This window comes from Camponotus vicinus, unplaced genomic scaffold (genome assembly GCF_025532165.1).
Source record: "Camponotus vicinus isolate PSW18456_S1 unplaced genomic scaffold, iyCamVici1.0 SCAF_12, whole genome shotgun sequence".
Lineage (NCBI taxonomy): Eukaryota > Metazoa > Arthropoda > Insecta > Hymenoptera > Formicidae > Camponotus > Camponotus vicinus.
This window is the reverse complement of record NW_028141948.1, coordinates 7,308,338-7,324,726: the sequence shown is the minus strand read 5'-3', so window position 1 is coordinate 7,324,726 and position 16,389 is coordinate 7,308,338. Positions and strand designations below refer to the sequence as shown.

At 29.8% G+C, this 16,389-nt stretch overlaps 2 protein-coding genes across 3 annotated transcripts; both read right to left on the bottom strand.

Annotated features, from left to right (window-relative positions):
• Positions 1-228: 228 nt before the first annotated feature.
• On the bottom strand, positions 229-7,386 carry LOC145963071 (uncharacterized). 2 transcript variants are annotated; one of them, XR_014436066.1, is made up of 8 exons: positions 7,252-7,386; positions 6,406-6,638; positions 6,246-6,349; positions 6,118-6,162; positions 5,778-6,022; positions 5,411-5,573; positions 1,089-1,241; positions 229-1,019 (listed from the first exon to the last, which is right to left on the bottom strand). XR_014436066.1 is itself a non-coding variant. In XM_083084710.1 (7 exons), exons 3-7 carry the CDS (start codon positions 6,325-6,327, stop codon positions 4,707-4,709), a joined length of 666 nt encoding a protein of 221 aa, XP_082940836.1. In that variant the 5' UTR covers positions 6,328-6,349; positions 6,406-6,638; positions 7,252-7,386; the 3' UTR covers positions 4,420-4,706. The 2 variants fall into 2 exon arrangements, 1 of the variants encoding a protein (XP_082940836.1); XM_083084710.1 differs by lacking the exons at positions 229-1,019; positions 1,089-1,241 and adding an exon at positions 4,420-4,837.
• Positions 6,478-9,181, bottom strand: LOC145962434 (uncharacterized). The gene is made up of 5 exons (XM_083083492.1): positions 9,112-9,181; positions 8,726-9,070; positions 8,291-8,614; positions 7,380-8,258; positions 6,478-6,638 (listed from the first exon to the last, which is right to left on the bottom strand). The coding sequence occupies exons 1-5, from the start codon at positions 9,179-9,181 to the stop codon at positions 6,478-6,480; spliced, it is 1,779 nt and encodes a 592-aa protein (XP_082939618.1).
• Between the last annotated feature and the right edge of the window lie 7,208 nt (positions 9,182-16,389).

Below are 16,389 nucleotides of genomic sequence, written 5' to 3'. Positions count from 1 at the left end.
TACGATATCGATAAAATAATTGAAAAAATATCGTTATTGGTAAATATAAAATAAAATAAATATTATATATCTATATATAATATACAAGTAGAAATACTTATTTATTCTTTATTTTAATATATTTATTCTCATACACATCCAATAATTCAATTTATTCAATATACATATGTTCTATAATTTAATATATATATAATGCAATGTATTATGTATATGATTATTAGTGTATTGGAAGATTTCAGACAGTAACTATTGCTATCCTTATTCTTTCATCATATGTATGATGAAGAGAAAAAAGAATAGTAGCCGGTTTTTATCTGACATCTTCCAACAGTTATATTCGTGTGCGCAGTATATTGGTATTGTATCTATACAGATGTTATCTATACATACGAAGTGTAAGAGAGAGAAAGACAGAATGATAGTCTTTCCTTGTCAAGCCGCCAGTATGTTACCACAAAAATTTCCCCATATGTGCGTTAGATATAAATCTAGTAATATCCGCTAAAGCGTTATTTCTCCTTAAAAAAGTTATATTTTTCCATGAATTTTTTTTAAATATATTCCTTATAGAATGAAATCGGGCGCTACAGAGCCAGATTTTGCATTTTGGCTCTTAAAAATTTATAATAAATAAAATACGCGAACTCTCGTACCTAGCTGCACCTGACCCGCTACCAGGCGCGCATCTACCATTTATTAGCAATTTTATTTTGACTTTTTATCCAAAAAATTGATCTGTAGCGACCTGCTTGAGGTCCTACTGATTACAAATATCATAATTTTAATATAATTCTCTCTGTATTTTGGCTAAAATAATGCTTTTGCGAATTGATAGTTCCCGACTCTCCGCGGGAGGTCTCCACCGTGCCTTTAGCCGATCTTTAATGCCTTCATCTATAAAAATATCGTTTGTACCATACGATGTCCCCCTCTGTGTCAAACATCTTTAGGTATAAAAATTTTTTCATAGCTCTTCAACTTTAGCTAATATTCACATCGGTCACTTTATATGAATCACCCTGTATATAATATATTATAATAATAAAAATTTTGATATTTAATTATTTATAAAAAGAAAAATTATTTACCAAAGAAAATTTTAATGACGATTTGGCGAAACGGCTTGGCGGACGCTCCTGAGGCATAGCGTTACGTGCGCGATCAGCGGCTCGGCCGTCGAGCCTTGGACGCCGTCCAAGGACGGTAGTGAGGGGATCGTAGGCGTCGTCTCAGATATCGACCTGAAAAGGGCAACTAATTCCGAGCACTGATATACACATACATCTTTATTATTTAAAAGTTTTATTCTTAAGAAATGTGTACGCGTTTTACATTAAAAATAATATCAAACTTTCTCTCTCTGTAAATATATAAATTATTTATTAATAGCCTAATAAAATATCTTATTTTCAAGTGTTGTAATCATATAATGAATAAGTTTCTATATATTGTATATAGCTGTTTTCAGTAAATTTCAGTATAATTTCAGTATATATATATATATATATATATATATATATATATATATATATATATATATATATATATACTGAATATCTATATATATATATATATATATATATATATATATATATATATATGAGAGAGAGAGAGAGAGAGAGAGAGAGAGAGAGAGAGAGGTCATACAAAACTCATTAAAAATTTATTTAATATACATAATATACATAAGCGTCTTGCTATACAGCACTGGTGCTACCGGCATTTCGTGCACATAGCACGAAACAGAACCAGAAATTGTGCACATTATGGGAGCTTTCCAGCGAGCGACACAAGTCGACACAAACATCATTCTATCTTCGTTATTCATTGGAGTTAAAAAAAGACAGAATGATGTTTGTGTCGACTTGTATCGCTTGCTGGAAAGCTCCCTATATGTTACCCTCTGAGAACTTTCGTGGACATTGGCTTTATAGTTCATGTCCATGTTTTTTAGGTCCACAGAGGGCATATCCCTTTCAGGGATCACCTAAAAGCGAGCCATGACACTTCTTAGTCTTCTCTCTGCTCTAACATATCGTTTTAAGCCTCCGCTACAATGAAGTCACGAAATCATTCGTAAAGTCGCAGTCGTAGAATCTGTGGATTGGGTCGTATCACGATACTTGTCTACATATTATGCTAAGTCGCACAATAGCCAATCAGAGAGCAGAATGCAACAGCCAATCAGAGAGTAGAATGTTGCCGCGTTTTTGTAAGGTATATTAAGATGGCTGTTTGTTTTACATATTCAATACGGTGCAAGTGAAATTATGAATTTGCGTGCAATTTCTGGCATTTTGCTATTAAATATTTGCTATTTGCATTTGATATATCAATATATTTGCATTTGAGACGAAAGAGACGCCGTAGAGAAAAAAGATGGTGGGTAAGACCTATAAATAGAACCAGAAATGAATTGGGATATTTCAATAATCAATTCAAAGAAGCGTATGAGACAGATCATGAAGAATTTTTCGATATGACACGGATGACACCTGCTCAATATGATCATTTGTGCAATCTAGTCAGATCTTTTCTCACAAAGAAGAGTATACGGAAACCTATTTCATTAAATGAACGAATAGCCATAACTCTTATGTAAGTAAGTAAAATTTTATCATATCTTTTTTAGTTGTAATTTTCCTTGTTATATATTAACAATATTTTGTTAATTTTCCTTATTATATATTAACAATATATGTAACAATATGTAACAATAATGTACTCTTTCATAATTTAAGGTTTCTCGCCCATGGTGATAGCGCTAGATCAAATTCATGGGAATTTCGAATTGGCAGATCAATTGTATATAGAATTGTGTACGAGACCTGTGATGCAATCTGGCAAGCTCTTCATGCCCAGTACCTGCCAAAGCCTTCACGAGAAATGTGGAAGGAAACAGTTAATGGATTTTGGAGCCAATGGAACTTTCCAAATTGTTTAGGGGCACTAGATGGAAAGCATATCACTATTCAAGCCCTACCAAACAGTGGTTCGTTAAATTACAACTATAAAGGATTTTTTAGTTTTATACTGATGGCAATTTGTAATGCCAATTATAAATTTATTTGGATTGAGCTCGGTGACTATGGTAAGTGATACATTTTTATTCTTATGTGTTCAAACATGTGTATTGTACGCTGAATAAATGGAATTGTTTTGCAGGTTCTAACAATGATGGTGGAATATGGGCAAATAGTAGTCTTGGTCAAAATTTAGAATCTGATACAGCAGATATTCCACCCCCAAAATTATTGCCTGGTACAGTAAATAAATTACCCTGTGCTTTGGTGGGAGACGAAGCATTTCCTCGCAAACCATATCTCATGAGACCATATCCAAAAAGATCGCTGAGTGATTCACAACGAATTTTTAATTACCGCTTGTCCAGAGCAAGGCGAACAATTGAAAATGCTTTCGGGATACTTGTTTCTCGATGGAGAATATTAAGAAGTACAATTCAGTGCAAGGAAGAAACTGCTTATAAGATTGTGCTTGCCCTTGTTGTTTTGCATAATTTTATCATGTCCTCTAATACACAAAAGTACTGCCCATCACAGCTTGTAAATCAGAAAAGAAATGGCATTGTTGTCCCAGGGCAATGGCGCAATGAAGAATTAGAACAGCATATTCAACACATTAGTCAAGTTGGCTCAAACCGAAGCGCTTATACTGCAAATACTTAGCGAGACATACTGCGAAAATATTTTATAACAGACATTGGTGCAGTTGATTGGCAGTTTGATTATGTGTTAAGAGGTTACACCATTAATGCTTGCATATAATGCAACAATAATGCCACAGCGAGGATAGAAATACACGAGACAGTCATGTTGCCTACGATTCTGTAAAATGAAACATCAGCAACAACAGCATTAATGTTGGAGAGAGTATTGGTTGTAAAATTGATAAATGTGGTATTAACTGCATTGCAAGTTATTTTGCTTTTTATTGCAACGGATGGCTGGTATTATGATGTCTTCCTAGTAAACGCTAGATATTCCTGGAATATTCATAAAATGTTCCTAAAATCCAAAATAAACATCCCAAGAATATTCTAAAACATTCCGGAATATTTACAGAAAGTACAAGGAATATTCAAATAAGCGCAAAATGTTCCATTGTTTATCCATATTTTGAATATTTCAAAAATATTCTTAGGACATTCATAAAAAACATTCGAAGGATATCTCACGTATATTCCACATATATATTCAGAATGATATATTATACAATAAAGATTATTTTAAGAAAACGGTTTTATGAAATTATTTAGACGATATTTCCTTTATGAATATTGCTCATTTATTTACAGATATATATAATATACATTCAAAAACATACATACAATATAAAACTGTCAAATATAAAACACAAAACACTGTTTCTTGAAATAAAAAATAAAATTCAGTTATACAATTTTCAGTTCAAATAATCTCAAACTTAAAAAATAAAGAAATATACAGGAAAAGCGAACAAAATATAAAGAACAGAAAAGCTTCTTTCTATAATTCTTTAATTAATAATAAAAATTATTTCTAAAATAAATCTATAAGAATTCAAACCAAAATAAACTGAAAATATAACTGAAAATAACAATTCATAATCTGGAAATATAACTGAAGATAAGATATAACAATTCATTAACTAATAATTACACATCATGCAATCATTCGCACTCAATCATTTGCCAAAAATAAGAAGTTTTATGTATGTTCGTTTCTTGAACATTGTATTGTTTCGCTACGAAGAACTTTATCTTTAGCTCTGATAAGCCACTTTTCAATAACTTTTTGGATCTCTGCTTGATTACTATGAACTTTTCTTATCACGGCTTCTGTAAAATAAATTAATTTTTCAAACACATTTGTACATTATGTTAATATTATGTTATAATATTATGTTATAATATTATGTTTATATCTTCCTATAATAATAATTAATAAATATAATTATCTAATTTCTAATGATATATTGGGAAAATAATAAACATAATATAAACGTAATATTATAACAAATGTGTTTGAAAAATTAATTTATTTTACAGAAGCCGATAAGAAAAGTTTATATTAATCAAGCAGAGATCCAAAAAGTTATTGAAAAGTGGCTTATCAGAGCTAAAGATAAAATTATATTACCTAGCGAAACAATACAATGTTCAAGTAATAAATATACATGAAATTTGTTCTATTTATCACTACGTATAACTTTATCTTCAACTCTGATAATCCATTTTTTTATAATTTTTTGGATTTCTGCTTCATTACTATAAACTTTTTTCTCATGTGACTTCTGTAAAATAAATTAATTTTTCAAACACATTTGTACATTACGTTATATTATGTTTATAACTAATTATTAATTAATAAATATAATTAATTCCCTGCTATTAAATATTATTATTACTTACTCTCTATTACTTTGCAGATTCTTAATTCACCAAAATTGCCTTTATGTGCTCTTTTTCCTTTTAATGTATACTTCATACATAATTTTGAAGTGAACAGAGTATTCATAACTCTGCGAGTCATTTCTGTTACTGTAGAGTCACCAATTTCTTTCAATATCTGCAACTGAAAAGATTTCGAACTTATGTTAATTTTAATATAGCGAAGTTAATTTGTAATATATCGAAAACTCTGACAAAAATGAAAAGTGAATTTTATAGATAATTTAAGGGTAAGCCTCTCTCAATAATTTTTTACAATTTTGTTGCGGTTTTTCACATAATGATAAATTTTTCTATTTCTTTTAACATTTATTATATTTAAACTTACCAGTTTCTTTTCATTTTTCTTTTCCAACAAGAAATGCTCCATTTCTAAGATGTGTTCCTCAGTGGCTAAAGTTAATCTATTAATAATATCTTCATTATCTTCTGTTTCTATTTCTTGATCTAAACTGAATCGACGATCTAATCGACGATCCAATTCTGTTAAAGTTTTAGTTGTTTTCTCATTTTCAATGATTAATCTGGTTATTTTATGCGTAAGTTCTTTCAAAATTTTTACAATATCTGAAACTATAAAAAGTTACTATATATAACTAAAACAAATATGTTATTTATGTATAAATTTTTTGTATTGTTATATATAAATTTCTAAATAAATCACTCACTACTGTACATTTCTTCGTTAAATTGACTATTGTGTTCTGTTTCACCTGTAATATAAAAATATCAGTTTTATGTAAAAAGAAAATTAATAAGATAAAACACTAAATATAATGTCGGAAATTATACTCACTCATAAAACTATTTACTCTTTGTATAACAGTATCGTTACTTTCATCAGCATTATCATTATCAGATATTGATTTCATATCCATGTCAATATCAGCGATCTCTTTACTATAAGTTTAATAATATTTATATAAAATTACATATTTTTAAAAAAATATACATACCATCAGATCCCATGATGCGCAGAACTTGATAGATGTCCCATAGTGAATTATCTTGTGGAGTTTCCTTGTTTCTTACAGCTTTCTTACAGCTTTCATTATTCGAGACTCTGTTTTGTATGATGGAAACATTACATTTTCTAAAGAATTAGGCACAAACCACGATTTGGGTACAAGTTTTAAACCCGTGTCAAACAGACATATGACAAAGTTCTTTATTTCCTCCATTATATAATCTGCAAAATAATGTTTTAGACTAATGTTTTACGAATGATTTTTGAGACATTGAGGTACAAATAAATGTACAATATATTTGTAAATTTTGATTTTCATGAAGTTACTAAGCAGGAAACAAATTAAAAATATAAAATAAATTTACCATGCAGTGCAACGATAATCATGTAATACAGGGTACATAAATTTTTAATGTTATTGCAATATTTTAGTTTCGAAATAGAAAATGCTTTGATTTTTAAAAATAAAATTTTCAATTTGATCATAATTATTGTAAATATAGCGAAATTGTTACATATATAAGTATGAGATGTAGAATAGGACAAACATTACGCATTAGTTCAAAATTTATCTTTCTCTCTCCACATTAGAATAGAAAGAGATAAATTCTAAAGTGCAGCCAGTTCAGAAATAAAAAATAAATCCTATAATTTCAATTTTCTTATTTTATGTCAATTAGACAATATAGTTGCATTTCCTTAGACATATTCATCATATTCATTATATTCATAAAAGAATTATTTATTTAAACGCTAAAATATTATCTATATAATATCATAGTATTTTCGAAAAAGAGCAAGAAGGGTACATGATATTTATATTTTTTAGACTCACCATGTAATGTGAAATGTGAATTCTTTATGAAAATGCTTTATTTTCTATATGTAGAAGAGGAAATCCAACAAAGTTATTTAATTTTGGAAATAATATGTATTTTCTTCTTAAATTTTTGACAGACCAACATTGAAGTTCGGAGATATTAGAAAAGATATACACATTAATAATATTAGCAACTTTTGGGATAGGCAAAAATTCTTCTTGGTTTTTAAAATATTTGCCAATGATGAATATATCATTATGAATGTCGCGAATAAAATATTCAATTTGCACTACAGTATTATCTATTAATTGACAATAGCCGTTCGCATTGTCTTTTCCTTTATATGTCACTCCATTAATTATTGCCATCAAAAATCCCTCACTTGAATATTCTGTATATTGGTTTGTTACGACAAATGGAAACTTTAGTTTTGTTTCATTCTTCTTTTGCACTTTTTCTCTAACTTGGCGAACATAATCAATCTCTTGATATCGTCTGCATAACTGCTGCAATGGCTGTGAGGCTTTTCTAATTAGTTTTTTCAGTTGTTGTAAATAATTTTCAAATTGGAAGGCACTGAAATTATCCAAAACACCGAAGATTTCAGCATCTGCAGCCAAATGTATTAAATTATGCACGTTGTATGATACTAAATAATCTCCATATATCGTTTCGAAATCTCGAACAAAAAATTTTAACAGCTGGTTGGCATAATCACAATAATGTGATACTAGTTGTGGCGAACATAAGATTCTTATAGCTACATGCAAAATGCAAAAGTTTATGTATTGCTTGTCAGGCAAAATATCAGCCAAAACAAAAGGTCCAGTATATAATAAAAATTGTCTGAATTCTGTCGCTTTCCAGAATTTAATATATTCCAAGGAACGAGGTTTTCTGCAAAACTCTTTAGGTATACAAGGCTTAGCTACTTTAACTAATAGATCAGAAATAGTGTCGATAGCAGTTTGTTTCAAATGATTTCTCCCGAAAAGCCAAAATAATAACATTTTCCGCATAACTCCTAAGCATACTAAATGCATGTCAAGAGGTCAAGAGGTACATTAGAAATAGGACCAAAACGTGGAATCAATGTTAACAGCGAAATGCCTTTATGATGTTCCACTTGAGTTTGCATCAAAAAATCTCTATCCGATCTTAAAGTCGCTTGTGTATTCGTAAAATAAGTACGATTCAGCTTGTTAGCTCCTTTTACAGTACATTTTGTGCAACTGTAGTAACCAGTATGCGACATGATATTTAAGACAACTGCTTTCGCTGGAGCATCACAAATTAATTTATCAATTTTAATATTATACGTCTTTCCTCGGCAATGATAGCCGGTTGTAATTAAATCTATTGTTTCATCTACAAAGTCTTTTAAGAAATTATTAAAATCTTTAGGTTTTTTATGCCCATGATAACATCCGATTAAAAATATTTGTTGAGAACAAGGAATTGAACCCAAAATAGAGTATAAAGAACTACCAGATGATTTGAATAACGGAACTCCGTCAATATTGATAGAAAGATATAGAATTTTCAAAGTTTCATCCGAACTAATTTCTTCAGATAATTTTTCTAAACATGTTTTCAAACCGTTGTGCCAATAATAACCTGGTTCAACAGATCTAATTAGACCGTTTGTAGGATTCCCCAATAATATATTGGCTTTTGCCGGTAATTGTGGATATCTATTCGATTTTCTCAAGACTTGTAATAAACGTTCCAAAGAAGCATGAGTAATACCATCATGTACTGCCCAATTAGCAATATCACTACAAATATTATTTTCAGCATTTTCATCCTCACTACAGGATTCCTCAGAATTTTCTGGATCATCATCAGATTGTACATCAGAAAAAAAAATGTACGTCTCGTTGTAAGCAAATTTATATCTTTGCTACACTTGTTATATGTAGCATTTGTAGTTTGCAATGTCATCAATCGTTCTCTATCAATATCATTATTTTGAATTATTGAAGTCGATAATCCATTATCTCTAAATAATTCTTTATGAATAGTATCAACATTTTCTGATACTGCAATATATTTTGCTGCTTGTCTATTTTTACAAAGTGCTGTTGTAATTGTCATTGAAGCTGCTCGTTTAATCAATAGTCTTTCATGTGATTTTGAGTAATCTCGTATATCCTTCCTTCTTAACATAATTGTATCTTTAACACGCAAGGAAAAAAATAAATAAAAATAATACGTGATATAGAGCTGTAAGATTAAATATCTTATTAATTCTATATTTTCTATAAAATTTATGAAAGATTACATTTTAAATTATTATATACGCAATATAGCACACAGAGTAATAAATATCTTTTTGTAAATAGGAAATATATGAAAAATATAAATGGCACTTTATCATATACTTTATCGTAAAAAATATAAAGGATTTCGTATGGAACGAATGCCTAGTCAATTGAAAAAGATACGTAGATATTTTGGATTTATCTGATAATTTTACATAAAAATAAAACATTAAAAATGTTTATATATATATATATATATATATACATACATACATACATACATACATACGTACGTACGTACGTACGTACGTACATACCAGCGGATATGCGAGTGTAAGCGTACGTGTGAGCTCGGCGCCTGCGCATTATGATTACACTCATATGTCCGCTCAGCTGTAGTTGCGTGCTGCTAGCAAATGCACTCTGGCAACAGCCTGCGAGAGCTAAGACGCTTTTAATAAAAATCTTGTGTTCGCGCAGTAAATTACCAGTAAAAATGAAGTATACTCCGCAGGAATATACGGATATGATTGTGACATACGGGCTAGCGGGAGAAAATACTTATCGCGCGGCCGTAATTTACGTGGAATGATTTTCCGGGCGTGCACGAAAACCAAGTGGACGTACAGTTTTACGTGTTGTGCAATAATTATGTGAAACTGGGTATCGTGCATAATATCGGGATAACCGGTCCAGCAGTGTGTGTTCGTGTACGAGATGAAGAAAGGATTCTCGAAGCATTTTATGAAAATCCTGGAACTAGCGTGCGTCCTGTGGCACATGAATTTGGTTTTTCGCGATACGCGGTACATCACGCTTTACGTGTAACGCATTACGCCCGTATCATTACCAACGTGTGCAATACATTTTATCGAGGGATTTTCAACCACGGATCAATTGTTGTGAAGGTACTGTCATAATCAATTTTTTACATTTACGATACATTCAGCGTACAGTAACGGCATTTTGAACAAATTTTCACAAATATTTAAATTGAGAGTGGAATAGGCCTATGGGGGAAACCACTATAAAAAAAGCGCACCATGCTATCTACCGCAAGGTGGTGTGGAAATGATAGCGCATCATTTTCTCGCCACTAAAAGGACGGGTCATTTTTCGGCGCGGTATTGCGATATATCGCACGCCACCATCATGTCTCGGAGAGCGATCCGCCCATCGCTTCGCCGCACGCCTAGTATAAGATTACAGTGGGACGACTCTCGTCGCCGCGCGCTTCTACTCACGCAGATTGGCCGATATTCTTTATTTAATTTTTCGTTAATTATTACGAATATCACAAAACAGTACAAGTCCTTCCTTCTTAATTTGAGCCAATCTACCTCCTTACTTCGTATGGGCTAAAATTTCACTGACACCCTGTATAATATTATTACAAGTTAACCTCTTTTCTTTTGGATTGGATATGCGATATAAGCCTTTATTCTATAAGTTCTAACGATATTGTTATGTATCACTGCACAGGATTTTTATATCATGTAATAACTGCGCAGCATACATAACGACATTGTTAGAAGTTACGGAATGGGATCCATAGATATATATTCCGTGTCAAAAATTGCAAACTTACCTATCTTATGAACAAAGCAATTTGCCGGCTCGTTTGATTGCACTTTTCACGAGATTACGCGGCACTGATTCTTGATGTAGGCACGGTTAATCAGATAATGCGCAATTCGAGCTTACGCGTGGTGCGTGGATGCAGTTAATCACCGACTGCTGCGCGCGCAGCTAACGTGATGCGTATGCGCATCGATTCTTTAATGTTTAATAAGATTGATCTAAGAAAGTTTTATTAATATTTCATGGAATATTTCGTGTATATTCTATACGTATACTAAAATGTACACTGAATATTTCTTATTGTACATATAAGTAATGTTCATAAAATATCCTGAATATTTCATGATTATTTGAACGTTCTGTAAATATTCCTCTACTATTCCGGGATATACAGAACTTTTGGAATACAAACGGAATATTTTAGGAATATCTAGCGTTTACTGGGTTTCCTTACATTAAATAAGATTGTTATTAAAATAGCTTGTTTTTTTATTTTACTCTTTTCATTATAACATAATAAATTGTTCATTAATGAAATATTTAAGTTATATATTCTATGCTTTTATTATTTTCGCAGATAATTATGCATAATATTTTAATGTGCAGTATAAATAAGATATCAATGTACAATAATCTTTCTTTCTCTCTTTTTAAATTGTGATATTTTATTTTCTCCTATTAAGTTTCATTCATCTCTATATCATAATATATGATTATAAATCTTATTTTATTTTACTCATTCTACTTTGTTTTTGCATGTTTGTTACAGCTGTACTAAACCTAATTGTGTAGGGTATATATATTAACAACTACATTTATTATATTTATGTTAAAACAATAACCTATATACATGACGTTGGTAGTCACCTTACACGACATTTTAAACAGACCCTCGCCATAAAGTAGCATTGTAAGTATATTTTAAATCTCTATTCGATTTTTTTATTGAATTAAAAAATATTTAATGTGTCACTATAATTTTGAATTTAAAATAAATATGTAAAAGTTTTCAACTCATCAAAGAGATAATTTAAATAAACAGTATTTATTATCAACATTGTTATTAATAACAGTATTTATTATTTTAGGATGGAATTGAATTTTATGATGAAGCTGGATTAGATTGAATACATTAGAATGATTTTATTTTAAATTTTATGCAATTTATAACAAGTTAAATTATTGTCCTAACCATGCAATTTTATTCTTAGGTAATGTCGCAGAGATTGTAATACTTAATATTTTTTTTCAATTAGCAGATCTGTAACAACAATAAATAAAAATAAAACAACGTATATATAATGCATTTGATTTTAGTTTTATTCTTACAAAGTACAACATACTTTTCTATGCAACATTATTGCACAAAAATTATTCTTCAAAAATTAATATTTATTATTTGTGTTAATCATTAAAATTAAAATAAAATCTTGCAAGATATAAAGAACCGTAATATATGTACATATACATGTTTATATAAATATACAAATTCTTTCATCGAATTATATATTCCTATTGTACCAGTCAATCTTTCTCTTGCAATGCGCCCTAAATAATAAGAATCTTTTATTGTGCATTATTGAAAAAAAAACGGAATAATTCTTAAATTATATATAATTCTTAAATTTGTTAACTGTTATTAAATAATTAAACAAACTGAATAAAAATTTATCTTTATGCTATTTTACAAGTTACGTTTAAAGCACAGCTCAAATTGAGTTATCTTGAATAACAATCGGTCACATTCATCTGGAGATATATTAAATATAGGAACTATGTAAAATTTCACAGCATTTGAAACTGCCACTTACTTGTATAGATGAGATCAAAGCAAAACAAAAACAAAAAAATCGTATTTCGAAATCAAAGTAAAACAAAAAAAAATCGCATTTCGAGATCAAAGCAAAACAAAAATTTTTCGAAAAAAAATCGCATTTTAAATAACGAAGAAATAATTAATGGAGAAATTCCTAAAAAAGTAATGGTTAAAATTAGTATTAAATAAAACTAATGATAAAAGACGTAAGTTAGATCGACCACACTGGCAAATTTATTGATTGGTAATATATCACAACGTTTCGACCAAGGTTTTAATCCTTATCAAGTGAACTAAAAAATTTTTTTACAGTATTATAAGAAGTAATTGACATACAGTAAATTTGATAACAAAAAATAAGCGAAAAAAATCGTATACATACAATATCTTATTAGTTAGCTATTATATTGCGAGAAAGAAAGAAATCACTGTGTCAGGATTGCATTATGTCAACATCTCCATCCAACTAACTGAGAAAGACTAAACGACCTTTATTAGTCTATCATAAATATTGTTTAAATTCTCAGTATCCTTCTGTAAGTTAATAGTGTTGTCAAACTTTTTAATAAAAAACATTTCAGCAATTTCTCTCTTTTTCACATGCTTTTCATTATGTAAAATAACCGGTATTGACCAATCGAAGTCATGATTAAATTCCAATTTATGTTTACTAATGACAGAAAGATTACTTGCGTGCACTTTGATGTTATTAAAATGTTCTTTAACACGAGTACCTAAATGTCTTTTCGTTTGGCCAATATATGACGCATTACAATTTTTACAATCTAATTTATAAACGACTTCAGTCCTGCTATTAATAGGCAATCTATCTTTCCCACGTTTAATCAATGCATTAAGTTTTTTAGGTACATAGACAACCCTAAGACCAATATTCTTAAAAACACGACTAATCTCATCACTCAAGCCATCCACAAACGGTAGAGAGATGTAGGAAGGTGTGACTGAATTATCACACTCAGTATTCATATTTACGTCATCACGATGTTTTAAAAAATCAAGTCTTTTTTTAACGTAACGATTAATAACTTGAGTAGGAAAACAATTGTTGAATAAAATCTGTTTCACAATATCTATTTATCTTATTAATCGTTACGTTAAAAAAAGACTTGATTTCTCATTCTTTCTCAGTTGGTTGGATGGAGAGGTTGACATAATGCAATCCTGACACAGTGATTTCTTTCTCTCTCGCAATATAATAGCTAATATAATAACTAAGATACTGTATGTATACGATTTTTTTCGCTTATTTTTTTTATCAAATTTACTGTATGTCAATTACTTCTTATAATACTGTAAAAAAATTTTTTAGTTCACTTGATAAGGACCAAAACCTTGATCGAAACGTTGTGATATATTACCAATCAATAAATTTGCCAGTGTGGTCGATCTAACTTACGTCTTTTCCCAAGTAGAACACATTAGTCATGAAAATATCAAGATGACATCTTTTTTTGATCATTTTTTATGCATCACGTCAAAATGGCCCACCGAGAGCACCTATTCGTGACATCATTAAGACATCAAAATGATGTAAAAATGATCTTGTTTTACAAAGCAGAGTTAATTAGATATTATACATTAGTAAAAGTAAATTGAAGTAATATAAGATAAACATTATAACATGTAAGAAATATAATTACGTGTAAAGAGATTTCTCTTTATTGGAATTTACATATGGAATTTACATGTATCATATAATAGAGAGATAAAGAAATTATAAATTTTGAAGTATATAAAACAAAAAATATTGAAGATACTGAATAAAACTAAAATGCACTAATAATCCATACATAAACCAAAACATCTTTGTTAATTATTAAAGATATTTAGAAAAATGAAATGTACTAATACAATTTGGTATATAAAATGAAATAACTTTGAGTAATTAAATATATATTGAAAATAAAATATATATATATATATATATATATATATATATATATATATATATATACAGGGTGAGTTTTAATGGTTGTGTCAATCTTTTTATCATACGGGAGATTACCGATCGCAATTTTAATGAATTGATTGATACATAGATGTCAGTTAATTGAATCGACCGTATCGAAGGCCGAAATATATAATGTGTACAATTGAAGCAAGTTAAAAGCTGAAATTATGTAGTGTGGATTTATTATTATTATTAAAGCTACGCATTTATTATTATTATTATTATTATTATTATTATTATTATTATTATTATTATTAAATATATATGTTATTATATTTATTATTATTATTATTATTATTCTTTTACTGTGATCAAATTAGGGATTTATTATTATACATATTCGATATATTAAAGCGGAAGAAATACATATTTAAAAATTCAATTCAAATTTAACACTTTACGGTTTTATGTAAAACTTTATTTCAAATTCCGCATTTATTTTTATGATAAATTTTAAATTATTATTATTATTATTTTTTTTTTTATTAATTTTAAATTATTATTATTTTAATTTTTTTTTATATAATTTCAGCTTTTAACTTGCTTTAATTGCACACATTATATTTCGGCCTTCGATACAGTCGACCCAATTAACTGACATCTATGTATCGATCAATTTATTAAAATTGCGATCGGTAATCTCCCGCATGATAAAAAGATTGACACAACCATTAAAACTCACCCTGTATATACAGGGCGATCCTGAAAAACGTTATGTCTTTAAAATGACGTCTTATTCCTGACACCATTCTAAGACAATTTTTCCTTTACCAAAATTTGATTTGAAGCGTAGTTTTTGAATTATGAGCAAAAATAGTTAGTAAATCACGCGTCGGGTACAGAAGGCAGGCAGGAGCGGCGCGGCGTGCCGCGAGCGCGGGCGCAGCTGACCGCCCGACGGGTGATTATCACCGCATGAGTTGCTAACTATTTTATCTTATAACATAAAATTATGCTTTAAATAAAATTTTGGTAAAGAAGAAAATGTCTTAGAATTACGTCAGAAATACGTGTTCCTTAAAAAAACGTTATTTTAATAATGAAAAGTTGTTCTGGATCGCCGGCCGTCCGACGTTGCAATCAGCTGATTGCTACACGCGATGTGTGTATGGCGGAGTGTGTGCGTAAGAGAGAGAGAGAAAGAGAGAGAGAGAGAGAGGGAGGGTAGGAGGGACAGACATTCATACACACGCACGCACTTTTTTCTCGCTCTCTTTCTCTCTTTTACGCAACACTCATACACTCTCTCATTCAGTCTCTCACTCACACTCTCTCGGTCACTCACTCACTCACTCACCTGCTTACTCACTTGCTCACTCACCTTGTAGCAGCGTAGCGAATCTTCATGCTATGTATTGTTGTTATCTGCTGCACGGTTATGATTGCTAGAGATGCGCGACACATCGAAATTTTTTCGATTATTAATCTCACATTCGATTGACACAATACAGATTACACGATAACGAGTTTACTGTTTATTCACTCACTATTGATTTATCGATACCAAAAATTACTTTCA

Bases quoted from the DNA above. Each gene is read 5' to 3' on its own strand.
- LOC145963071 (XM_083084710.1), bottom strand. From the start codon at position 6,327: ATGGATATGAAATCAATATCTGATAATGATAATGCTGATGAAAGTAAC. The intron at 6,163-6,245 runs GTGAGTATAATT...TTTATATTACAG, and splicing joins AAGAGTAAATAGTTTTATGA to GTGAAACAGAACACAATAGT. The intron at 4,838-5,410 runs GTAAGTAATAAT...TTTATTTTACAG, and splicing joins AATCTGCAAAGTAATAGAGA to AAGCCGTGATAAGAAAAGTT.
- LOC145962434 (XM_083083492.1), bottom strand. From the start codon at position 9,181: ATGACATTGCAAACTACAAATGCTACATATAACAAGTGTAGCAAAGAT. The intron at 9,071-9,111 runs GTACATTTTTTT...ATGATGATCCAG, and splicing joins AAATTTGCTTACAACGAGAC to AAAATTCTGAGGAATCCTGT. The intron at 8,615-8,725 runs GTAGTTCTTTAT...ATTTCTTAAAAG, and splicing joins TCCGTTATTCAAATCATCTG to ACTTTGTAGATGAAACAATA.